The 21,796-nt window shown below is 46.0% G+C and overlaps 1 protein-coding gene across 4 annotated transcripts; it reads left to right on the top strand.

Moving 5' to 3' along the window:
• The first annotated feature begins 3,295 nt into the window (after window positions 1-3,295).
• LOC144953730 (uncharacterized) lies at window positions 3,296-21,328 on the top strand. 4 transcript variants are annotated; one of them, XM_078884310.1, is made up of 5 exons: window positions 3,296-3,413; window positions 4,522-4,689; window positions 5,741-5,856; window positions 10,627-11,730; window positions 17,267-18,637. In XM_078884310.1, the coding sequence occupies exons 4-5, from the start codon at window positions 10,701-10,703 to the stop codon at window positions 17,518-17,520; spliced, it is 1,284 nt and encodes a 427-aa protein (XP_078740436.1). In that variant the 5' UTR covers window positions 3,296-3,413; window positions 4,522-4,689; window positions 5,741-5,856; window positions 10,627-10,700; the 3' UTR covers window positions 17,521-18,637. The 4 variants fall into 4 exon arrangements, with proteins under 4 accessions (XP_078740436.1, XP_078740438.1, XP_078740433.1 ...); XM_078884312.1 differs by lacking the exons at window positions 3,296-3,413; window positions 17,267-18,637 and adding exons at window positions 3,418-3,444; window positions 21,055-21,328; XM_078884307.1 differs by lacking the exon at window positions 3,296-3,413 and adding an exon at window positions 3,418-3,444.
• The last annotated feature ends 468 nt before the right edge of the window (window positions 21,329-21,796 follow it).

The raw sequence follows: 21,796 nt of genomic DNA on the forward strand, positions 1-21,796 counted from the left end.
AAAGCCCTAAGCCAACCTCTTCCTGGCCACAACATCACAACAACAATATAACACCAAATAACACTCGCACAAGCCAAAATGCAAAAAGAACAGAGGGAAAAACCGTCCGCGAGGAACACAAAACCGGAGAGTCAAACTGAAAAAGTCCCTCCAAGCAGTGTCTCCAACGTCGAAACCCTCTCTTCAATCACGGGCCCCTCTCGCTCTCACCACCGATGCTCTCCCCCGCTCTTCTTACTTCAATGTGGGGAGGGAGGCCCGTAATCACAGGGCTGCAGCGGCGCGCCGCCAGGCCGGCGCAGCACACAAGGCGCAAAAGGCGGGAATGCCGCCACCGCGAAAACACTGCCGCGGTGAAAATAGCGGGAACGCCGCTGTGGGAAGTGCGGGAACGGCCACACGTTGAAATGGCGGGAACGCCACCGCCGCGGGAACGCTGGCACGTAAAAAAAAAAAAAATGGCGGGAACGCCGGCACGTTGAAGTGGCGGGAAACGCCGGCACGTTGAAGTGGCGGGAAACGCCGGCATGGTGCAAATGGCGGGAACGCCGGCGCTGTGAAACTGGCGGGAACGCCGCCGCAGTGAAATCCAGGAACGCCGGCACCGCCGAAACGGCGCGAACGCCACAGCTGCGTCATCTTGCAATTTCGCCATCACTCACCAACACCCGGCCACTCCCTTGCCACCAGCAGCTGGTCGAGTTGACGAGCGACGTCGCTCCAACTCGCCGTCGATGGCGACCAGCCCGGGCCCGCAGCCTCCTCCCATGCAGGCTGCAGTCGCCCATCCCCCGGGGCACATCACCGGGGCCCCGGACTCCGGGGTCGTCGCAGGGAGAAGCCAGGTGCAACCCACACCGTCCATCCGCACCTCCGGTTGGGTCTTGCACTTCGCTGCCAGCTTTTACACCATGGCAGCGAAGGGTACAGCTTCTTCAAATTAATCAGCGAAAGTTCGATGACCACTTCTACACCAAATGTAATGAGTTCGAATTAGGTGCACACACACGCAGCTTGGAGGCAACACTATTTATTAACGGTAAGTAATATAACACTGTACATGAGGTGGTGACCACCTTCCTCAACTCACTAACACTCTGGAACGCGACACAGACTGGACCAGGCAGGCAACGGCCTGCCTGGCCCAGGACGACGACTCAGGACTTGACGACCGATGATGTCTTCTCCTTGGAGTACAGTACAACAGCCTCACTCTGCGTTCGCTCTCTTCAGGCCACGCCTCCCTTCCCAGGACACGCCTCACTTCCCCCACCTCTGGGAAGGTCCGGATCCCTCCAGCACGTGACCCCCCAGGCACCTCCTTGGGGCCCCCAGCCCTAGTACAGGCCGACACAGTAGTGACCATTCTATGTCACTACATCTGTAAGGTGTTGTTAGTATATATACCTACGAGGGGTAAAGATATTTTTTGAGGGGGGGGGGGGGGGAGACCACAATTTTCGGAAACCTTTTGACATCAACTATTTACCCCACACTTTCTACAACTTTTTGGACTTGTGAAAGCCTCATATATTTGTTGGTGAAGAAATGTACAAACAGCCCACCGGGCTTTGACAATACCTTAGTATCTGTGTATATATATGTAAGGTTTTTAAGAAATATATTTTTCACCCGGGCAAAGCCGGGTACTTCCGCTAGTATAATATAAAATAATATAATATTCTATTTTATTATATTAATTTATTATGTTTATTATTATTATTTTATTATTTCCATTCTACGTGACTTTACCGAAAGAACCAAGAAGATATATTGATGTAGTTTATATTTTAGTTTTTTCACACAGGTGTATTATATGGTAGTAGGGCATTTGCAGTTCTTTAGAAACTCCTCCTTGTTCTTTGGTTCTTTCGGTAAAGTCACGTATAAAGAAAAAATAATAAATTAAATAATAACATACGACCTTTCGATTGCAACACAAGCAATCATCATCAGGTATAATGAAATAGTGACATAAAATCTAACCAGAAAACTATAGACAGACATATAAGCAGACAGATATCACCAAGATACATAGAGCGATCAACACATGTACAGAGAGGGGTGATCGTCTCTGTGGGGTGGCCTTAAATAGACAGAGGGGGGCGGAGGCAGCGAGAGGGAGGGGTTAGAGCCAAAATTTACATGTCAATGAGTACGAGGAGACGCGTTGAGAAGTACGCAGGCTTAGAGGGAGAAAGAGACACACTAAAATTAAATAACCTAGCAAAGTATCGAAATGTTATGTAAAACGACACAGAGAGTCGGTCAACACACAATTAACGCATAGCCTGGTCGATTACGTATTTCAAAGATTGCTAAGTTAGAATTTAAGTGTGAAAATTTCAAAGCAAGACAAAACATAAAAACAAGAGGAACGGAGACAAAGCAGAACCTAAGAACGACAAAAAACGAGTGTAGACAGAAAAAATTACACTAAATAAACAGGCAGAGAGAGAGAATAAAAACCCAGAGAGAGAGAAAAAAGTTAAACTTAGAACTTCCCCGTAGAAGTGGTTCAATCTTAACTTTGGAGCTTTCGTGACTGCAGGAATTATTATTTGGTTCTTTCGGTAAAGTCACGTATAAAGAAAAAATAATAAATTAAATAATAACATACGACGTTTCGATTGCAACACAAGCAATCATCATCAGGTATAATGAAATAGTGACATAAAATCTAACCAGAAAACTATAGACAGACATATAAGCAGACAGATATCACCAAGATACATAGAGCGAGCAACACATGTACAGAGAGGGGTGATCGTCTCTGTGGGGTGGCCTTAAATAGACAGAGGGGGGCGGAGGCAGCGAGAGGGAGGGGTTAGAGACAAAATTTACATGTCAATGAGTACGAGGAGACGCGTTGAGAAGTACGCAGGCTTAGAGGGAGAAAGAGACACACTAAAATTAAATAACCTAGCAAAGTATCGAAATGTTATGTAAAACGACACAGAGAGTCGGTCAACACACAATTAACGCATAGCCTGGTCGATTACGTATTTCAAAGATTGCTAAGTTAGGAATTTAAGTGTGAAAATTTCCGCCGCTGTCTATAGTTTTCTGGTTAGATTTTGTCACTATTTCATTATACCTGATGATGATTGCTTGTGTTGCAATCGAAACGTCGTATGTTATTATTTAATTTATTATTTTTTCTTTATACGTGACTTTACCGAAAGAACCAAAGAATAATTCCTGCAGTCACGAAAGCTCCAAAGTTAAAACTCCTCCTTCTTTGTTGCCCACACAATGCACGCGCTTGATACGCCCCGCCCTCTCCCCCCCGCCCCTCTTTCCCCGCCCCTCCCCATCTTCCCCCCCGACCCACTCATCCCCGCCCCTCACTCTGAGCCCGTCTCGCGCTCGATGACGTCACGAGACGACCCCTGAACCAGGAAGTGACGCTGGTGAGTCGTCTCCGTGGGTCTCTGAGCGGAGGTGCTGACATCGTAGTTGTGGTGGTTGTGTTGTGGTGGTTGTGGTGGTGGTTGTGTTGTTGTGGTGGTTGTGTTGTTGTGGTGGTTGTGTTGTTGTGGTTGTGTTGTTGTGGTGGTTGTGTTGTGGTGGTGGTTGTGTTGTTGTGGCGGTGGATGTGGTGGTTGTGTTGTTGTGGTCGTAGTTGTGATCGTAGTTGTGGTGGTTGTAGTAGTTGTGGTCGTAGTTGTGGTGGTTGTGGTGGTCGTAGTTGTGTTGTGGTGGTCCTAGTTGTTGTCGTAGTTGTGGTGGTTATGTTGTGGTGGTCGTAGTTGTTGTGGTCGTGGTTGTTGTGGTGGTCGTAGTTGTGGTGGTCGTAGTTGTGGTGGTCGTAGTTTTTTGTGGTGGTTGTGGTGTTTGTAGTTGTGGTGGTCGTGGTTGTTGTGGTGGTTATGGTGGTCGTAGTTTTTGTGGTAGTTGTGGTGGTTGTAGTTGTGGTGGTCGTAGTTGTGGTCGTAGTTGTGGTGGTCGTAGTTGTGGTGGATGTAGTTGTTGTGGTCGTAGTTGTGGTGGTCGTAGTTGTGGTGGTCGTAGTTGTGGTGGTCGTAATTTTGGTGGTCGTAATTTTGGTGCTCGTAGTTGTGATGGTTGTAGTTGTCGTGGTCGAAGTTGTGGTTGTTGTTTTGGTTGTGGTTTTAGGGCTCGTAGTAGTGGTGGTTGCTGCAGGGACGGATCAAGGTTCTTGTAGGCCCTAAGTGATAACTTTTAACAGCTGCTACTGCTGCCCACGTTACTACCGCCGCTGCCTTCGATCTCGCCTAGATTGAAGCAGGCTGCTTTATGTGAGGAGCTCGCAAATCCTTGAAAGATCTGGACAGTCCCATCGGTGAACTCTTCCAACAGGCGAGGCTGCGTCGGCTGGGTCATGTGCCCCGTATGCCCAGCCACTGCATGCCCAAGCAGCTTTTGTTAAGTTATATACAGGAGCCTAAACGGGTGTGTCATGGGCTAAAGATGAGATGATATTATACAGGACGATGTGTGAGTGATGTGATACAGGAGGATGTGAAGCTGAGTGAATTTGCTCACGACTGGTACCAGGGGTGTCAAGATCGGCCTCTGGAGGAGGAGGCTCGTGAAGGACGCTACTGGACACTTGGAGGCAGTCGCCCTCCAGCAACAACGGAGGGCAGAGGAGCGACGCTCTCTACAAATGAGAGGAGCGCCGGGTGGCTAAAACACATCGAGCTGGCACAGTAGAGGACACAGGTGATGCATCTGCCAATTATCTCAGTCAACCCATTGTATCTGGGTCTGTCTTGTGACCAGCCAGCAGGTGTTCAACAGTTCACATGGCCTTAAAGTGCACAGTGCCTGGCACAAGCACGTGGTGATGTCACAACAGTGTCAAATAGGTTATTGGTGTGTGTATGTGTGTATATATATATTTTGTGTGTAATATGTATGTGTTGCTACTGGGTGTACTGCATGTGATCGATGCCCGGGTGCAGTCGAGGGATGGCTCCTTATTGGTCATCAGCCATGTTAGGGGCCATCCATAAATGACGTCACGCGATTTTGGCCGATTATTTACCCCCCTCCCCCCCCTCGTCACATAGCGTCACAAAAAGTCAGACCCCCCTCAAATATGACGTCACGAAGCTCTGCCCCCCCCCCCAAAACAATATTTCCGTTTTGAACAAAAAACATGCTTCAAATCACTTTAAACTATTGTCACTGTAGTGCGTATTTAATGTGGCGCTGCACTCTGATGTTGTAGGATAAATACGTATTAAAAAGGAACCGTTGGAGAGCTGAAATTTAGCATAAAATTCACTTGAAAATATTCAACGCTTAACTAAAACTGCAAATGTTCAGAATATTATATTGAAATTCTATTATAATTATAAAATATTAAAAGTAATTATAAGTATAGAAAATACTTGAAACTTTGTAGAATGAAGCAAAATGGAGAGTACAATTATAACAATCACATATTCATTCCACAGAATGAAAAGCCCTGGTAGAATCATTACAAATACTTTTTTTAATAACAATCATTCAAAATATTTACAAAATGTATGCTTTTCCATTCTACCATGAAGAAGCAAAATGCTCCTTCATGGAATAAATAAAAGGTGACCTTAGTAAATTTAAATAATCAAATAGTTAATAATGAAAATTAATCAAAATTAGTGTTATAACAATTCGCTTGTTTATATTTATTTAAAGTTGCGCATTTGACGTCGCATCACATTTCTCAAACCCCCCCCCCCTTGTCACACATCGTCACAAATGTCTGACCCTCCTCCCCCCCTAGGTGTGTGACGTCATTTATGGACGGCCCCTTATGTTTGCTGATGATCTGGTGATTGCTGCTCACTCAGAGGAGGAGTTGGAGGCGCTGCTCCTGAACCTGGAGTGTGTCACAAAGAGGTGGGGTCTTACCATCAGCCCCACCAAAACTAAGCACCTGCCTGGGTATTTTGTGTCATCAAAGACTCCACCCCCTCAGCTCCCCATTGGTGATGTAACAGTTGATGAGAGGTTGGAGAGTTTCCCATACCTGGGCAGTGTGCTTATGTCCAGCACCGGTTTGACAGCAGAGGTTTCACTCTGAATCAGTCGGACAGCATTTTCACTTAATCGACTGCATAATTCTGCATGGCAGCTACCTCGCCTGTCGCTCCACATGAAGCTTCAGGTCTTCTCGGATACAGTCATGCCTTCCCTTGCAAAATTTGGAGCCCCCTCTAACTGAACATCTGCACCAGTTTGTAATATTCAGGCTAGCCTGTCTACGATCCATCCTGGGTTTAACCACACTGGTTTGTGTAAGTTGTTCAGGGATAATTGCAAGATCTGGACAAAGTCCCATCAGTGGTGCCACAATGGCGAGATGTTAGCTACATCGCCTGGTATACAGGAGGTCGTAGGTTCAATCCGGACCCTGACATTTAGAAATATACTTTTAGAATATTTGGCTGCTAAACATTTCCACGTGATAAGCCACTTCGTTGAGCTATCATTTGTGGCCAGGTCATTTCTGAAAAAGCGATATATTGCTCAGTGTGCTTTACCTGGTGTGATAAAAATATTTAATGGTTTAAAAAAAAATCTGTGAGCTCTCCTGGCAAGTGAGTCTGCATTGGCTGGGTTATGTCGCCCGCATTCCCAGTCACCGCATGCCTAAGTATCTGTTCGGCTGGGTGTTTCATTTCATTTAGTTTCATTTATTAGGTATAACCCTGTGAGCCATGCGACTCTTGACTCAGGTGCAACCGCAAAAAAACTAAAACATGAACAAGAAACATCTTAAAGTGACTACATGCAACAGAAAAATCCTGGAAAAAACAGCAAAGTCTTCAAGAAAAAGCACCGTATTTCAACGCTGTGTGCAAAAATCCCAGTGAAACAAAAACAACCATGAGACAATTTAGATTAAAGTTATCAGGCTAACTCTGTGCTACAACAAACAAACATGGCTAAACCAAAAGTTTTCTAAATCACCAAAATAGAGCTATAAAAACAATGTAACAGTGATCATAGGAACTGATTCAAATTTAAAAATAAACGATATACATACAGTGAGGGAAAAAAGTATTTGATCCCCTGCTTATTTTGTACGTTTGCCCACTGACAAATAAATGATTAGTCTATAATTGTAATGGTAGGTTTATTTGAACAGTGAGAGACAGAATAACAACAACAAAATCCAGAAAAACGCACGTCAAAAATGTTATAAATTGATTTGCATTTTAATGAGGGAAATAAGTATTTGACCCCCTCTAAATCAGAAAGATTTCTGGCTCCCTTTAAGAGTGTGTTCCTAATCTCAGCTCGTTACCTGTATAAAAGACACCTGTTCACAGAAGCAATCAATCAATCAGATTCCAAACTCTCCACCATGGCCAAGACCAAAGAGCTCTCCAAGGATATCAGGGACAATATTGTAGACCTATATAAGGCTGGAATGATCTTCTTGGTTCTTTCGGTAAAGTCACGTAGAAGGGAAATAATAAAATAATAAAAATAAAACATAATAAAATAATTCTCACGACGTTTCGGCCACAACGCAAGCAGCCGTCCTCAGGTGAAGAACAGGTCTGTCGAGAAGACAGCGTCTGAATGAAACACCCCAGGCTTGGAGCGTATATTTCAGCTGGGTTGGAGGGGGAAGAGCGCCTTGACAAAATAATTTGCATATCAAGAGGAATTTAGCATATTTATGGGAAATGCAGATATGGGATTAGTACTACTTGTGAAATGCGTAGGAGGTGGGCGGGGGGTTTCAAAGTCATATTATGCCAGTGCATTATGCAGGATTAGCAGCATCAAAGGGAGGGGATAGGGGTAGCATTAATAAAGGGAAGGAATGTTAATAGTATGTAGCTGCAGTAACTAAACCACCACGTAAAAAAAAAAACTGAAGTATAAACTACATAGTATCAGTATACTAAATATACTCTCCCATAAGCTGAGCTACGAACAGTAAGTAATACATTACAATTCTATGTCGCAAAAAATATAATATGCTTCCAGCTAAACTTTTTTCTCTTACATCACACTGGTCTACTCTGTACTATATACTGCCATAGACAAAACCAACATTAAATTATATACTGTATTACTATACACCACCCTATACCTTTGACTATACATTGTAAGATTAAACACAAGATCCAGGTCCGATTCAACACAGTACATAAAATCCGTGATCTGGTCCTGTCTGTAAAAGATGTGGTTCCAGACATACAGTACCCTGGCGTCTACACCTCAGCCGTGGCAGATCACTGCTACAATTCAGTGGGCTCACATGACATTGACTTCTCCAAGACAGAGGTTCTCTGCAAGCCATCTGGCTACCATGTTGGTTTTGTCTATGGCAGTATATAGTACGGGGTAGACCCTTGTGATGTAAGAGAAAAATGTTTAGCTGGAAGCATATTATATTTTTTGCGTCATAGAATTGTAATGTATTACTTACTGTTAGTAGCTCAGCTTATTGGAGAGTATATTTAGTATACTGATGATACTATGTAGTGGTTTAGTTACTGCAGCTACATACTATTAACATTCCTTCCCTTTATTAATGCTACCCCTATCCCCTCCCTTTGATGCTGCTAATCCTGCATAATGCACGGGCATAATATGACTTTGAAACCCCCCCGCCCACCTCCTACGCATTTCACAAGTAGTACTAATCCCATATCTGCATTTCCCATAAATATGCTAAATTCCTCTTGATATGCAAATTCTTTTGTCAAGGCGCTCTTCCCCCTCCAACCCAGCTTAAATATACGCTCCAAGCCTGGGGTGTTTCATTCAGACGCTGTCTTCTCGACAGACCTGTTCTTCACCTGAGGACGACTGCTTGCGTTGTGGCCGAAACGTCGTGAGAATTATTTTATTATGTTTTATTTGTATTATTTTATTATTTCCCTTCTACGTGACTTTACCGAAAGAACCAAGAAGATGAATCCGTGCAGTCACGAAAGCTTTAAATCGAAATTTAAGGCTGGAATGGGCTACAAGACCATCACCAAGCAGCTTGGTGGGAAGGTGACAACAGTTGGTGCGATTATTCGCAAATGGAAGAAACACAAAAGAACTGTCAATCTCCCTCGGCCTGGGGCTCCATGCAAGATCTCACCTCGTGAAGTTGCAATGATCATGAGAACGGTGAGGAATCAGCCCAGAACTACACGGGAGGATCTTGTCAATGATCTCAAGGCAGCTGGGACCATAGTCACTAAGAAAACAGTTGGTAACACACTACGCCGTGAAGGACTGAAATCCTGCAGCGCCCGCAAGGCCCCCCTGCTCAAGAAAGCACATATACATGCCCGTCTGAAGTTTTGCCAATGAACAGAATGATTCAGAGGACAACTGGGTGAAAGTGTTGTGGTCAGATGAGACCAATTCTCAATTCGCCGTGTTTGGAGGAGGAATGCTGCCTATGACCCCAAGAACACCATCCCCACCGTCAAACATGGAGGTGGAAACATTATGCTTTGGGGGTGTTTTTCTGCTAAGGGGACAGGACAACTTCACCGCATCAAAGGGATGATGGAAGGGGCCTTATACCGTCACATCTTGGGTGAGAACCTCCTTCCCTCAGCCAGGGCATTGAAAATGGGTCGTGGATGGGTATTCCAGCATGACAATGACCCAAAACACACGGCCAAGGCAACAAAGGAGTGGCTCAAGAAGAAGCACATTAAGGTCCTGGAGTGGCCTAGCAAGTCTCCAGACCTTAATCCCATAGAAAATCTGTGGAGGGAGCTGAAGGTTCGAGTTGCCAAATGTCATCCTCGAAACCTTAATGACTTGGAGAAGATCTGCAAAGAGGAGTGGTACAAAATCCCTCCTGAGATGTGTGCAAACATGGTGGCCAACTACAAGAAACGTCTGACATCTGTGATTGCCAACAAGGGTTTTGCCACCAAGTACTAAGTCATGTTTTGCAGAGGGGTCAAATACTTATTTCCCCCGTTAAAATGCAAATCAATTTCTAACATTTTTGACATGCGTTTTTCTGGATTTTTTTGTTGTTATTCTGTCTCTCACTGTTCAAATAAACCTACCATTATAGACTGATCATTTCTTTGTCAGTGGGCAAACGTACAAAATCAGCATGGGATCAAATACTTTTTTCCCTCACTGTAACATGTACGACCAAACTTTGCAGCCATAGTTGGTTGCATAACAGCAGGAGTATCAGTAGCAGAATCGAAAAATTTCAATACACCTTTAAAGATCAGCACACTATAATCAAAACTCAAGATCATACTTTGTAGCGGTCATCCGGAATGATACATTTGATTTCAGGCTATTCTGAATAGCAGTGGCAGCTAGGGGTGTACAACTACTTTAGAGCAGTTTTGAGTGAAGATCTCACAGGTAGTGATCCAAGTTGCAGTTTATTGGCGATAGCATTCGAGACCCTCGGGGCATCAATGGAAAAGACCCTTCCTTCAGTATTTGTACGGCAATAAGGAATGTAAAGCTGGTAAATGAGCGAAGACCTTAGGTCACATTTGTTCTTCGAAACAGTGAGGAGATCCAGCAGGTAGTCTGTTGATTTTTTTGTAAGTACATCGTGAATAATACTAGGTGTAGGTGTATAATCTGTGTATATTGTATGTAATGTGTGCATCTCATGTCCCCTGGGTGTACTGTGTATATTTTGTGTGTAATGTGTAGGTTGAATGACATGAAGCAGAGACTCAAGACAGCCCAGTGCTAGAAGGAATCAATGCGAGCAGTGTCCATACGACATGAGCCACACTGGACACATTAATTTGTACCACAAATTACACATGGCCAAGAAGGCCTTCAAGTGTACTGTATGCGAGAAGGTATTTCGACGTTCATCACAACTTAGAACTCACCAGAGACAACACACAGGAGAGAAGCCCTTTAAGTGCACTGTCTGTAGTAAAGCGTTTACACGTTCAGCATCTCGTCATGCTCACCAGAAAACACACACAGGTGAAAAACCCTTTAAATGCACTGTGTGTGGAAAGGCATTTGCAGGTTCAGGAAATTTTGTGACACATCAGAAAACACACTCAAGCGATAAGCCCTTCAAGTGCACTTTGTGTGAGAAGACATTTAAACGCTCATCACATCTCCAAATTCACCAGATAACACACACTGGCGCCAATCCCTTCAAGTGCACTGTTTGTGGTAAAGTGTTTACACGGTCAGGATCCCTTAACATTCACCAGAGAACACACACAGGTGAGAAGCCCTTCAAGTGCACTGTGTGTGGTAAAGTGTTTACACGGTCAGCATCTCTTAACAGTCACCAGAGAAAACACACAGGCGAGAAGCCCTTCAAGTGCACTGTGTGTGGTAAAGCATTTACACAGTCAAGATATCTTAAGAATCATCACCAGAGACAACACACAGGCAAGAAGCCCTTCAAGTGCACTGTGTGTGGGAAGTTATTCGCACGGTCAGACGACCGAAATAGGCATGAGAAGATCCATGTGGAGAAGGAGGTGGAATCGAGCCCATCTCGCATGCAACAAGACCCAAAAGACAACCCGAGTTTAGCAACGTGGCCAGCAGTGAAGGTTGAATGGGAAGAAGTGAAGGGGGAATGTGAAGAGGTGAAGGTGGAATGTGAAGAAGTGAAGGGGGAATCTGAAGAGGTGAAGGTGGAATGTGACAAGGTGAAGGTGGAATGTGAAAAAGTGAAGGTGAAATACGAAGATGAAGACTCAACTCCAGGCCCCGACCTCCAGGTGAATGGAGGCAGCGTCAAGCAGGAGGAGCATTCGGACTCTGAGGCAGGGCGAGGTAACCCCCAGAAGGTTGTGGATGTGGAGGTGTGGGTGGAGTTTTTGGCGGAGGGATCGTGCAGCGGTTAGCGTGCTGCCTTACGAGCGCGGGAACCCGAGTTTGATTCCCGTTCACGTTCGACATCGGTGACAATTATCTGAATTGGTCCTGGGCCTCCCCTAGATCAACTCAGCCTCAAATGAGTACCTGGTGTGGTGCCTAAACACCACTGGGAAGACAAAGGTGGACGGGCATGGTGCTGGCCACCCACCCCCTCGTGTACCGTGCCGGCCTTCATCGGTGCTCGCTGCCACACTTGCCTTAAAAGTCTGTTCAGGCTCTCAAGGGGCAAATTTATCTTCGAAGTTTTTTTAGCAAAGCAGATTGAGGGCCCAGCACGTTTGAAGTGGGGTCTGGAAAGGTCTGAAAGAATTCCCAATGAGGTCACCTTATTTACAGGCATCTCTTATTACAACAATACGTGCAGCTTTTGGCGTCAACCACTCAGAGATTACCTTTCATTTAACGTAGTTACTCCAAAGCCTTGGGAACCACCTAAGAAGTTTTGTCTCTTGGAATCTCCATCCGGCCATCTTCTGTCCTCATTCAAACTGACTCTCTTATTAAAATCACCAACGTTTAGGTGTGAATGCTATTTTACAACGTAATTACTATTATTACATTTCTTTGTTTTATCTGTAATTGTGTGGAATGCTTTGATGTTACTTACTGGCCCGAGTTGCCCTTAAAACAAATCTCTGCTCAATGGGGTTTGCTCGGAAAATATACTTCTGGTTCTTCGGATTCTGTAAATCTGATGGCATTGAAAACATTTAGCATTATGAACGAATGATTACCCATCAACCGATTGTGAGTCTCGATGTAGCAAGTTGCGTGTATCAGGGTCACGTATAGAATATGGGATGTCTGGACAGATCGATTGCGTGGTATGAATATGAGCAATGTCCTTGTATTCATGTGACTGCATATGTTTGTGCGACACGAACTGTCAGCTTAGAAATGTAGGTACCATCTTCCTCAAGAGAACAATTCGTAGTTTTCTTTAAAATAAGGAACCTAATGGGACCTGTCTCGGCCTCACTGTGCATTTCTCTGCACACTTTCGTCTAATAACACAGAGCAAGGATAAACGTCAAAACTCTGATGTGTTTAATTAAAAACAAGAAAACTGGTGGATAAATAACAGATCAAATATATATTTTTAAACTTTTTTTTAAACACGCACTTATGAAATGTACTAAAAAGTAAAAAATAAATATTTTCTGTTCAAGTACTTTGCATTATATATGTTTCATATACTCTTGTTGTAACTGACTAAATAAAAGCGTGGGGCGCGCATACTATTTTTGAGCAAATATGTCTATTCACAATGGGAAGTAAGTGTTCATATCTTGTTAATATGTTGTAATTTGAACGTAAAGGTTTTAAGCCGTATATTTTTGGAATGTCTGCATTGAGAATGTAAAGTTTAACACGTATGCTTTCGCGACCAATATTATTCATATAGGTTATTTTTGGGTCAGATCGTGTTATTTATTTACTTTACATAGAATAGAATGTAAAGTAACTTAATATGTAGTGAATATCTTATTATTGTAACGTAGAGCTTTTCACGTGTTGATGATTGTGAATGTCTCGATTGACAATCGCAAGTAACTGGTGATATGTTGGTCATATGTTGTCATGTAAACGTGTAAGTTTTTAAGCCGTTTATGTTTGTGAATATGTCTGCATTGACAATGGAAAGTAACTGCTCATACAGTGAGGGAAAAAAGTATTTGATCCCCTGCTGATTTTGTACGTTTGCCCACTGAAAAAGAAATGATCAGTCTATAATTTTAATGGTAGGTTTATTTGAACAGTGAGAGACAGAATAACAACAAAAAAATCCAGAAAAACGCATGACAAAATTGTTATAAATTGATTTGCATTTTAATGAGGGAAATAAGTATTTGAACTCCTCTCAATCACAAAGATTTCTGGCTCCCAGGTGTCTTTTATACAGGTAACGAGCTGAGATTAGGAGCACACTCTTAAAGGGAGTGCTCCTAATCTCAGCGTATTACCTGTGTAATGTGAGGTTATATCCGGGTCGCTGACAGATCACAACTCGTCACGATGATTGGCTCTGTCGGTCCTGGTCCATAGCCAATGGGGGGAAGCCTAGGGGCGTGGCTCTGGAAAGGTGACAGCTGTAAATAGAGGATTGGTTCTGCTGGCTTTAGCCACATCCAATGGGGAGACGAGTCAGGGGCGTGATCCCGGGAGCCTACGGTGGAGTCTGGAAGATTCCATAGAGGCTAACCAGGATTGGTGGAAAGGTACCACGTGACCCGGGTATTAAATAGGGGTGGAAACGAACAACACGTAGTCAGAACTGGAACGAACGAAGGGAAGGGGCCACGCAGGAGCGGGGGTCCAGGCTGCCACGTGGCTGCGCGCGTCTCTCTCTTTCTATCCCTCTCACGCTGTCTGTCAGCAGCGTGAAGGAGTGTTGTAATGAAAGACGAATAAAGACCGGATTCCAGAAGTCGCTTCAACGACCTTTATTACATTGGTGACAGAAGTGTCTATTGCGACCGTTTGGACGATTCTTACAAAATGTTCAAGCACCTCAAGAAGAGAAACCCACCGAACCCTCCGTCGGAGGAAGATGTTGAGGTGGACGAGGACGAGCTGGTGGGAGCTGCGGGTCCTCTACCTCCGTCTGCTGCTCTCCCCGACAGGCCGGCGAAACAACGTCTCCTGCTGCGGACGAGGGGTGGCGTCGGCTGGCGGAGCAGATAGAATCGCTCCGTGCGATCCTGCTAAATCTTGTAACGGCGGTCGCGTCATCAGCGGCCCTCGGGCGGGCCGCGTGGAATTCACCCAAGGGCCAATGATCAAGATTTTCAGCGGGAAACGACGTCCGCCATTACTCCTGCCGCGGAGGGAGAGGCCTCCATCTTGGGCGGGGCTGCTGCAACTGAGCCGCCGGATGCCATCTTGGGCGGGGTTGCTGCCACGCAGCCGCCGGACGCCATCTTGGGTGGGGCCGCTGCCACCCGGCTGCCGGACGCCATCTTGACGGAGCCGCGTATTGCGCGGAGAGTGGGATCGGAGACGCTCGAGGCCTCGGACATTCACCGCGGCCATCGCCTTCCTCATATTAAAGAATTTGTCGCCGGGGGTGACTGGAGCGTGTTCACGTGGCAGTTCGAGTCAGCCTTTCGGTCGGTGCGATGGACGGAGGCAGAGGCGCTGGAGGCTCTGCCCACGCTGTTGGATGATGTCTCCTTTGGAGTCTTCCGATCCATCCCGGCGAGTAAGAAGAAGACGCTGCGTGACGCTTTCACGGAAATGGCGGAGTTCTACGAGCCGCTGATGGTGGCTACCAGGAAATTTATGCAACGTCGTCGAGGAGCAGAAGAATCGCCCTTGGCTTACCGAGGGGCGCTGTTAGCGCTTGCCATGGCCGCCTACCCCGATTCGTCAGCCGATCTCTTGGATCCTCTCATCCTTTCCAGAATGATAGAGTTAGCCCAGGAACTTAACATCTCATTACCGGTGTGCGTCCACGAACCGCTTATGTCTCGATGGGCGGCGCGCTGCTTGGACGCCAAGTTCAACCTCAAACGCTGGGATCAGATGGCTGCATGGACGGGGGATCCTGAGATAGACGGGCCACCGTTAGGGTGGTCTCCACGTCGGGTGGTCCACAGCTCCAACGACTCCAGCGACGATGAGGTGATGGCTGCTGTTCATCGCTGGGTCCCGAAACGCCGGCCACGCGAGCAGCGTGATGGGGCCGGACGACCACGAGCGGGGACCTGGGCGAACGACCGCCGGGCGGCGGCGGCCACGTGCTTTAAGTGTGGCCGACGAGGCCATTTCGCCCGGGATTGCCGCTGCCGACTTCAACCTCCTCAGCTTCCGTCGGGCCGACTTCCATCTCCTTCACCGGACGCGGATCCATGGCACCCTCGGGCAAGTCGGCACATATCGGACACCCGGCAGGTCTTGACACATCACCCATCCACTTGCACGCATGTTTGCACTCCGGAAGGGAATTGTGGGTCACCTGTGTCGATGCCGCACTCGGTTACACAATGGAAGAAATTGGCCTGTAGGGTGGTAGCCGTGTCGGGGTCCTCGATGGTACGGGGTACCCTCAATGGGGTCGATGTCCGTATTTTGGTGGACACAGGCATGTCTGCTACCATCACTTCCGATGTTATTTTTCATCTGTCCATTCCTACGCCGCGGATTCGACCGGCTAACGACGCGTGCATTGCTGCAAATGGGGGTAGCATGGGTATTTTGGGGCGAGTAGATGTGCGCATTGCTATAGTGAATATCACCGCGGAGGGACCAGTTTTGATCTCAAGTTCATTGGCCGTCTCATGCCTATTGGGCACCGATTTCCTTCGCCGCATGCCCGTTAAAATACTCGTCGACCAAGGTTGCTTGGAAATGCCAGGGGGCTGTAGAATGTCGTTCCTGCCGTCCCTGCTGGGCCGTTCGCCCCCAGGAAACGCTGTTTACGCGATTGTTACTGTCACAGTAGAAGTACCATCAGGCTCACAAATGCTTATTCCACTGCGTTACCAGAAGCGATTGGAAGCTGCGGATGGTGCGACGGGTGTGCTGTTGTCCCCGTCGAATTCTGTGGCAAAAATAAATATCTTTTGGTCGGGGTCGAATATTTTTCTCGCTGGCCTATGGCCTGGCCTTTGCCTGACCAAACAGCCTCATCCATCACCTAGGCTTTCTTGAATGGATATGTCATGGATAAAGGAGCACCCGAAGGGCTGCTCACAGATCAAGGACGTAACTTTTCCAAATTGATCAAAGAAGTGTGCTCTGCTTTGGGTACAAAGAAATCTGCACTTTCCCTTACCATCCGCAAACGGATGGCATGGTGGAACGATTTAACCGCACACTTTCGGCCATGCTTTGTCACACGGTGAGTGAAAAATCAAACCGATTGGGACTTGCACATACCGGGCGTCCTGGCGGCATACCGCATGGTTCCGCACGCGTCCACAGGATATTCGTAATTTTTCCTGATGTATGGCCGTGAGAATTGATGTGCAACTTGGTGCAGCAAGGAAACAACCGTCCCCTTCCTTGCCTGACCACGTGCGGGACTCGCTTAAACGGGTTACGGAGGAGCGAGAGGCCGCCAGATGTGCGACGGCCCGTACGCAGGCAAGGAACGAGAGGTATGCGCGTCGATCGCGAACTGACATGCCTTGGTCGGTGGGCGATATGGCATGGCTCCATTGCCCTCAGGTGCCAGTGGGTACATCCCCTAAACTGGACAAGCCTTGGCGGGGGCCTGTGAGGCTGGTGGACATTCGGAATCCCCAGAGTGTTCGCATCCAGTACGGCCAACGTCGTTGGTATGTCCATTCGTTGTGGCTCAAGCCCTATGTTGACCCGCGTGCTGGCCCTTCATCTCCACTTGTTGACCTGCCGGGGTCTGGCGTGCCGAATCTGCCACTTGCCTTGCTGATTGATCCCCAGCGGGGCTGTGTTAAACCCCCCACAGATGAACAGGTTTTGAAGGACGACGAGACCCCGGACGTTCCACCTCTAACGGTGCCTGTCCCAGATACAAAGGAAACTGAAAATTCTTCTTCTCCACGGCAACCACCTTCTGCTGAACAGTCGGCGAGGCAACCACGCGCGAAGGGAGGAGAGGGTCCGGCGTCGCGTACGCGGTCGAAGTCTCTCCCATTTCGCGAATACTGCTTTCCTTGCGGTCTGTCACCCTGGTGTTACTGCGCTACAGGGGCGCCCTAATGTATGTCGGTTGTTTTAATGTTTTAAATTCCTCGGCGCGTTGACGCCTACTACCCCTTACCTTGTTAATGCGTCTTAGACGCCCTAAGATTTATTCAAAGGGATTCGGGCTGTCACTCCTTTCCCAGCCGAGACGGCAGACTTTTTACACCGGGGGGGGAGGAGAGTGATGTAATGTGAGGTTATATCCGGGTCGCTGGCGGATAACAACTCGTCATGATGATTGGCTCTGCCGGTCCTGGTCCATAGCCAATGGGGGGAAGCCTCGGGGCGTGGCCCTGACGTAATAGAAAGGTGACAGCTGTAAGTAGAGGATTGGTTCTGCTGGCTTTAGCCACAGCCAATGGGGAGACGAGTCAGGGGCGTGGTCCCGGGAGCCTACGGTGGAGTCTGGAAGATTCCATAGAGGCTAACCAGGATTGGTGGAAAGGTACCACGTGACCCGAGTATTAAATAGGGGTGGAGACGAACAACACATAGTCAGAACTGGAACGAACGAAGGGAAGGGGCCACGCGGGAGCGGGGGTCCAGGCTGCCACGTGACTCCGCGCGTCTCTCTCTTTCTATCCCTCTCACGCTGTCTGTCAGCAGCGTGAAGGAGTGTTGTAATGAAAGACGAATAAAGACCGGATTCCAGAAGTCGCTTCTACGACCTTTATTACACCTGTATAAAAGATACCTGATCACAGAAGCAATCAATCAGATTCCAAACTCTCCACCATGGCCAAGACCAAAGAGCTCTCCAAGGATGTCAGGGACAAGATTGGAGACCTACACAAGGCTGGAATGGGGCTACAAGACCATCGCCAAACAGTTTGGTGAGAAGATGATAACAGTTGGTGTGATTATTCGCAAATGGAAGAAACACAAAAGAACTGTCAATCTCCCTCGGCCTGGGCTCCATGCAAGATCTCACCTCGTGGAGTTGCAATGATCATGAGAACGGTGACGAATCAACCCAGAACTACACGGGAGGATCTTGTCAATGATCTCAAGGCAGTTGGGACCATAGTCACCAAGAAAACAGTTGGTAACACACTACACCGTGAAGGACTGAAATCCTGCAGTGCCCGCAAGGTCCCCCTGCTCAAGAAAGCACATATACATGCCCGTGTGAAGTTTTCCAATGAACATCTGAATGATTCAGAGGACAACTGGGTGAAAGTGTTGTGGTCAGATGAGACCAAAATGGAGCTCTTTGGCATCAACTCAACTCGCCGTGTTTGGAGGAGGAGGAATGCTGCCTATGACCCCAAGAACACCATCCCCACCGTCAAACATGGAGGTGGAAACATTATGCTTTGGGGGTGTTTTTCTGCTAAGGGGACAGGACAACTTCACTGCATCAAAGGGACGATGGACGGGGCCATGTACCGTCAAATCTTGGGTGAGAACCTCCTTGCCTCAGCCAGGGCATTGAAAATGGGTCGTGGATGGGTATTCCCGCATTACAATGACGCAAAACACACGGCCAAGGCAACAAAGGAGTGGCTCAAGAAGAAGCACATTAAGGTCCTGGAGTGGCCTAGCCAGTCTCCAGACCTTAATCCCATAGAAAATCTGTGGAGGGAGCTGAAGGTTCGAGTTGCCAAACGTTAGCCTCGAAACCTTAATGACTTGGAGAAGATCTGCAAAGAGGAGTGGGACAAAATCCCTCCTGAGATGTGTGCAAACCTGGTGGCCAACTACAAGAAACGTCTGACATCTGTGATTGCCAACAAGGGTTTTGCCACCAAGTACTAAGTCGTGTTTTGCAGAGGGGTCAAGTAATGATTTCCCTCATTAAAATGCAAATAAGTTTATAACATTTTTGACATGCGTTTTTCTGGATTTTGTTGTTATTCTGTCTCTCACTGTTCAAATAAACCTAACATTAAAATTATAGACTGATCATTTATTTGTCAGTGGGCAAACGTACAAAATCAGCAGGGGATCAAATACTTTTTTCCCTCACTGTAGTCTAAGTTAAAACCAGTTAACTCACACTTTAAATCACATTGTACAATAGCAGTTGACAAGTGCCACTTTTTTCATGAAATAGCAAGTTTAATTAGCTGGTGTTGTTTTTTTATTAGCATTCTAGGGAAATGTCACCTAAAAAAGAGAATTATCACGCTACATGTTGACATATAGCATTCTTGTTTAACTGTGTTGGACAGCCTAATTGTGCATCTCCCATTAGTGTCGCATTACTTTTATACAAAACACGAAACCTTTGTCTGTAATGGGTCTAGTTACGTTCTTGAAAATAGCCACAGTTGGCAAATCCGCGATTCGCAAAACTCAAAAGGCATTGTGGGGAAAACGAGGGTCTGTTTCACGGGTTTTCTAATACAACACCTGCTCCTCCGCCGCCTGTTTGACATTACCCGAGGCGAGCTGTCAGGGCCAGCAAGGCCTTCTCTGCTAGCCTAGAGATTGTCAAAATCAGAAATGTATTATTTAATATATATTTTCATTAATGCTATATGTATTTTACAAAGTTCGTTCCCATCAGTCTATTAACGTCATGCCATTGCTACTCTCTCCCTCCGTAACAATGCTTTCAGTGCAGCTCATAAATTAGAGTGTGTATCCAATCAGATTTTCCACCTGTGCTGTCTCCGGGTGAAACATCTACCGAGGCCTTCAGAAATTTGAGTGAATCCCTTCTGCTATTGAAGCAAATGGGGACGATGTTGTCAAATTCTTTAACCAATCAGATTTCGAGTGCCATGTTGGGTGTGTTCTTTGACACGCCGGAGCCTTCTTGCTTGTCTCGCCGCCTACGTCAGCATTTTTCGTGTGGTGTGATCGGGTCAGCTAACTGAAACATGTAACGTGGCATCATCTTAGATTGATTTAAACTTTATTTCGTGACGTTTAGATTTTTTGATGTAATGCATTATATTTTTTGGTTAGATTTTTACTTAGCCCTGTTTTTTTTTTTACGCACAATGGCTGAAGGAGACAATTATTTGGTGGCGGATTTATTGGACATTACATTGATTTGGGCTATGCGATATCAATTTGTGATGCAGCATCCTGTCATACTGCATAATAGTGGTATATCCTTGGATTCAGTCACTATGTATTCATGTATCTCCAATTAGTGTATTGTAACTCTCAGGTGTTGAGCCTCGTGTTAAATAACTTGATTCCACTCGATAGAAGTTACTGTCACTGAATATGGGGGGTGGTTACGTCGAATGACAATAGCCTATTGCCCTCGTGTCATGGTGAGGTTATTCGAAGGCGGCTTGATTGCGGGAGGATAGCACTGAAGGCCTCGGTGTAAAATACATGGCCCACCACTGGTTACCCTACAGCCGACACCAACCCAGACATTACACGGGGAGTATCTTGAGTGAAAAATACGTGTGATATATTCTACAGTGTAAAATGTTATTTGAACAGTACATTTTCGAATTTTACACATCAATGTAGCATACAATACTGTACACGAATTCGAGTAAAGCAGCGTACGCTACTGTACAGTGCTGTACAATACCGGACACGTGTTTTCCTGACGCGTACACTACTGCGCATGGACAGGAAAGAAATTCACAGGCAGCAACACTGGAGGCTGGGAACACCACGTGATGTGGGACCCGCGATGGGATGCTGCGGAGACAAGGGAGAGGCAAGATTGGAGACAAGACGGCAGAGGTGTAAAAAGTACTCAAAAATGTTACTCAAGTGAAAGTACAAGTACTGAGGGAAAATTTTACTCAATTAAAAGTAAAAGTATCTGGCTAGAATCTTACTTGAGTAAAAGTAAAAAAGTACTACATTAAAATTGTACTTGAGTATTAAAGAAGTAAAAGTAAAAGCAAGAATGAAAACTAGAGATTCTTGTTTAAGCTTTTAATCTCAATGTTAGTTAATACATTAACTAATGAACCATATTGTAAAGTGTTACCGTTTTGACAATACAACATGTTTGGTAATTATTAAAAATAAAAATGTATCGCTTGATTTTCTTGTGTTGTGCATGAATTCAAACACAATGAGAGCACGGAACGATAATGATGATTCAAAGCAATACTGCTATAGGCGCCAAATTTCCCGTGGACCTAACGTTACCATAGCAAATAATTTACAGACAATTACCAATGCATTTTAGCATTTTATTACGTGAGCCTTATATTGTCAATCGCATGCATTAGTGAAAATAGGCCTACTACACATATAAAAGGCGCGCCGTCAAGGTCAAAACATGCACACAAAAAAACTATCAGTAAAACAAAATACTTAACGTACTTACCTCAATATGCTTCCTTAAGTTTGATAGCGA

This window comes from Lampetra fluviatilis, chromosome 81 (genome assembly GCF_964198595.1).
Source record: "Lampetra fluviatilis chromosome 81, kcLamFluv1.1, whole genome shotgun sequence".
In the NCBI taxonomy this organism is placed as follows: domain Eukaryota; kingdom Metazoa; phylum Chordata; class Hyperoartia; order Petromyzontiformes; family Petromyzontidae; genus Lampetra; species Lampetra fluviatilis.